The sequence below is a fragment of the Nestor notabilis genome, unplaced genomic scaffold, assembly GCF_000696875.1.
Source record: "Nestor notabilis isolate BGI_N333 unplaced genomic scaffold, ASM69687v1 scaffold27579, whole genome shotgun sequence".
NCBI lineage: Eukaryota > Metazoa > Chordata > Aves > Psittaciformes > Psittacidae > Nestor > Nestor notabilis.
Genome location: NW_009942753.1, coordinates 1 through 4,083, shown reverse-complemented (window position 1 = coordinate 4,083; position 4,083 = coordinate 1). Strand labels below are relative to the sequence as shown.

Sequence of the window (4,083 nt, the reverse complement as noted above, 5' to 3'; positions counted from 1 at the left end):
TCAAGGCCAGGTTGGACACAGGGGCTTGGGGCAACCTGCTCTAGTGGAAGGTGTCCCTGCCCGTGGCAGGGGTTGGAGCTGGAGGAGCTTTAAGCTCTCTTCCAACCCAAACCATTCCAGGATTCTATGCATAAACCCTTTCCCCTGGAGCTCAGTGCCCACAGTCAACACACTGGAGATAACAACCTGCCCAAGCCTTGTGTCACTCTTTTCTACCTCCTGGGTCCAAAAAGGACTTTCCCAGGTCCTTCCTGGACCTCTCTGTATGCTGAGCCCCATCTGCTCGAGCACGGAGCCCCCAGCTCTTCCTCCCCCTGGTTCCTGTGACCCACAGCATCGCTCTGACTGCTCTCTCCGTGCTCTTCAGGTGCAGTGCAGGTCATGGTGGCCTCCCGCAGCCTCTGCTGGGGCATGAACATTGCCGCTCACCTCGTCATCATCATGGACACGCAGTACTACAACGGCAAGATCCACGCGTGAGTGTTGTGCCACGCTCGTGAGCACTCATCCCAAAGGGCTCCATCCTTATCCAGGCAGAGGCTGGGAATCGCTGTGGTGGTGGCAGCTTTCCATGGAGCTGCATTAACTCTCTCTGTGCCCCAGGTACGTGGATTACCCCATCTATGACGTGCTGCAGATGGTGGGACACGCGAACCGCCCGCTGCAGGACGACGAGGGCCGTTGTGTCATCATGTGCCAGGGCTCCAAGAAGGTGGGTGAGGAGCAGGGCAACGTTCCTGGCCTGTGGTCATCCATCTCCTGCGTGGAGCAGGGATTGCTCCTCCCAGGCTGATGGATAACCCCTGAGCTCTGCTGCCTGGGAGGTTATTCACCAGTTCCCTCTGCTTTTGCTCCAATGTAGGATTTCTTCAAGAAGTTCCTCTATGAGCCCCTGCCTGTGGAGTCCCACTTGGACCACTGCATGCACGACCACTTCAACGCTGAGATTGTCACCAAGACCATTGAAAACAAGCAGGATGCAGTGGATTATCTCACCTGGACCTTCCTGTACCGCAGGATGACGCAGAACCCGAACTACTACAACCTGCAGGGTGAGCAGAGGGGTCTGCACCGGGGGTTTGTGTCCCACTAGAGGCACCAAAACCAGGCCAAGGGCAGGATCCTGCCCCTGGGTTAGGGAAGTCCCAAACACAAACACAGGCTGAGACCCCCCATGTGTGTATCTGGGGGCAACAGCACAAGAGGGACGGGGAGCTGCTGGAGCGAGGCCACAGGAGGCCCCGGAGCTGCTGCGAGGGCTGGAGCAGCTCTGCTCTGGAGCCAGGCTGAGAGAGCTGGGCTGGGGCAGCTGGAGAAGAGAAGGCTCCTGAAGGGGACACCTTAGAGCAGCTCCAGGGCCTAAAGGGGCTCCAGGAAACCTAGAGAGGGGCTTTGGACAAGGGATGGAGGGACAGGCCAAGGGGAATGGCTTGAACCTGCCAGAGGGGAGACTGAGATGAGCTCTGAGGCAGCAGCTCTTCCCTGTGAGGGTGCTGAGGCGCTGGCACAGGGTGCCCAGAGAAGCTGTGGCTGCCCCATCCCTGGCAGTGTTCAAGGCCAGGCTGGACACAGGGGCTTGGAGCAACCTGCTCTAGTGGAAGGTGTCCCTGCCCGGGGCAGGGGTTGGAGCTGGATGAGCTTTAAGCTCCCTTCAACCCAAACCAGGCTGGGGTTCCATCATACAGGGTTGGAGGATCCTGGCCTGTGGGCTCTGCTTTCCCACGAGCAGTTTCTCTCCACCCTGGGCTGTTCCTGATGCCCATCACAAAGCTGCTGCACCCACAGGTGTGTCCCACAGGCACCTCTCGGATCATCTCTCGGAACTGGTGGAACAGACCCTCAGTGACCTGGAGCAGTCCAAGTGCATCAGCATCGAGGACGAGATGGACGTGGCTCCTCTGAACCTGGGAATGATCGCTGCCTACTACTACATCAACTACACCACCATTGGTGAGGGCCCATGAGGGACACGGACCAACACAAGCCCTGTCTCCATCGCTCCCTGTGCCACGGGTGATGGGGAGAAGGTGTTGGGTGCATAAACTCCTGTCCTTCAGCATGAAGCTACATGTAGTCTGCCCTGAAGGCACCTCTTAAACCATGGGGTTTGATGCTGTCTGCTTTCCCCTCACCCCTCTACCTCTGGCTTCCCCAGAGCTCTTCAGCATGTCCCTCAATGCCAAGACCAAGGTGCGAGGGCTCATTGAGATCATCTCCAACGCTGCTGAGTACGAGAACATCCCCATCAGGCACCATGAGGACAACTTGCTGCGGCAGGTCAGCGCAGCACCTCGGACCTGGGGCGGAGGGAGGGAACCTGACCCCATTCTCCACTGATGGGTTCATCATTTCTCCCTGTAGCTGGCCCAAAAGGTTCCCCACAAACTGCCCAACCCCAAATTCAACGATCCCCACGTCAAGACCAACCTGCTGCTGCAGGCTCACTTGTCACGCATGCAGCTGAGCGCCGAGCTGCAGTCGGACACCGAGGAGATCCTCAGCAAGGTACAACAGGGATCCCACCTCGCCCGTGGCACCCCGTTGTGGTGTGTCACCACCTCCTAACCTGTCCCCATCCCTCGTTTCCAGGCGATCCGGCTGATCCAGGCCTGTGTGGACGTGTTGTCCAGCAATGGGTGGCTCAGCCCCGCGCTGGCCGCCATGGAGCTGGCGCAGATGGTGACCCAGGCCATGTGGTCCAAGGATTCCTATCTCAAGCAGCTGCCTCACTTCACCTCTGAGCACATCAAGCGCTGCACGGACAAGGTAAAGCTTAAGGAGAACCCCCATGGGCCTCCCTTTGCTCCGGGGGGGACTCAGGGCTGAAAGCTTGGTCCTTGCAGGGTGTGGAGAGCGTGTTTGACATCATGGAGATGGAGGACGAGGACCGCAACGCGCTGCTGCAGCTCTCGGACGTCCAGATCGCCGATGTCGCCCGCTTCTGCAACCGCTACCCCAACATCGAGCTCTCCTACGAGGTGGTGGAGAAGGAGAGCATCCGGAGGTGAGGCTGGGCTGTGGGGAGGCCGCCACCGCACTGTGCCAGTGCTGAGGGACACCCTGACCACGGCTCTTGGGTCTCTCCATGCAGTGGGGGGCCTGTGGTGGTGCTGGTGCAGCTGGAGCGTGAGGAGGAGGTCACCGGGCCTGTCATCGCTCCCCTGTTCCCACAGGTACGTGCTGAACCCCCAACCCCGGTGGCTTTGGGGTGGCAGAAGCGATGGGGGGTGTCCCCCGCTCTCCCCATCCCCATTAACTCTCTGCCTCCCTCAGAAACGCGAGGAGGGGTGGTGGGTGGTGATTGGCGACTCCAAATCCAACAGCCTCATCTCCATCAAGCGCTTGACGCTGCAGCAGAAAGCCAAGGTGAGAGGGACAGGGCTGGGGGCAGCCAGCACCCCCAGACCCACGCTTTGGCGGGTGCTGGGTCTCCCCATCACCACCTCAACACCACCTCCTCTCGCTGTGTAGGTGAAGTTGGATTTCGTGGCTCCAGCCACAGGGACCCACAACTACACGTTGTATTTCATGAGCGATGCCTACATGGGCTGCGACCAGGAGTACAAGTTCAGTGTGGATGTGAAGGAGGCTGAGAGCGAAAGCGACTCCGACTGATGTGGGGCGAGGAGCCCCTCAAGTTGTGCCCCCCAACCCGTAGCAACACGTCTGTCACCCCCTGCGTGGCTTCCCTGGGTTTTCCTCGCGTTTGTTTCGTTTTTTATGGAATTGATGCTTTGTACAGTGAGTTTTTAGCCTGGAATAAATCCTGAGCCCCACCTCACCCTTTGTGCTGGGGTGGGAAAAGGGGAGGAGGGAACAGGCACAACCCCGACGCTGCCCCCAACTCTGTGCCTTCAGTGTGGGGCTCAAATAAGTTCATTCAGGACTGATTAAGGAAGAGCTTGGCTCGGAGCTATGCTTCAGCGGTGGTGCCACCACATCCACCCTGTGCCACTCACTCACAGGATGCCAGCATGGAAAGGAAGAGCTGAAGGCTTTGGCCAGCACATGGACTGGATGCACTGAGAGGTGCCCAGTGCCAACTTCACGGAGCTCAACAAGGCCAAGGCAAGGTCCTGTCCC

At 59.1% G+C, this 4,083-nt stretch overlaps 1 protein-coding gene across 1 annotated transcript in view; it reads left to right on the top strand.

The window, feature by feature from the left end:
* The window catches only part of LOC104411195 (U5 small nuclear ribonucleoprotein 200 kDa helicase-like), a gene marked incomplete at its 5' end in the record, with an annotated part of 6,185 nt that extends 2,570 nt beyond the window's left edge, over window positions 1-3,615 (top strand). The window contains 11 exons of the mRNA XM_010021565.1: window positions 368-476; window positions 604-712; window positions 863-1,052; window positions 1,786-1,950; window positions 2,156-2,277; window positions 2,362-2,505; window positions 2,590-2,766; window positions 2,844-3,004; window positions 3,092-3,173; window positions 3,274-3,366; window positions 3,472-3,615. Coding sequence (XP_010019867.1) covers window positions 368-476; window positions 604-712; window positions 863-1,052; window positions 1,786-1,950; window positions 2,156-2,277; window positions 2,362-2,505; window positions 2,590-2,766; window positions 2,844-3,004; window positions 3,092-3,173; window positions 3,274-3,366; window positions 3,472-3,615 — 1,496 coding nt within the window. The remainder of the gene's footprint in view (window positions 1-367; window positions 477-603; window positions 713-862; window positions 1,053-1,785; window positions 1,951-2,155; window positions 2,278-2,361; window positions 2,506-2,589; window positions 2,767-2,843; window positions 3,005-3,091; window positions 3,174-3,273; window positions 3,367-3,471) is intronic.
* Window positions 3,616-4,083: the final 468 nt, after the last annotated feature.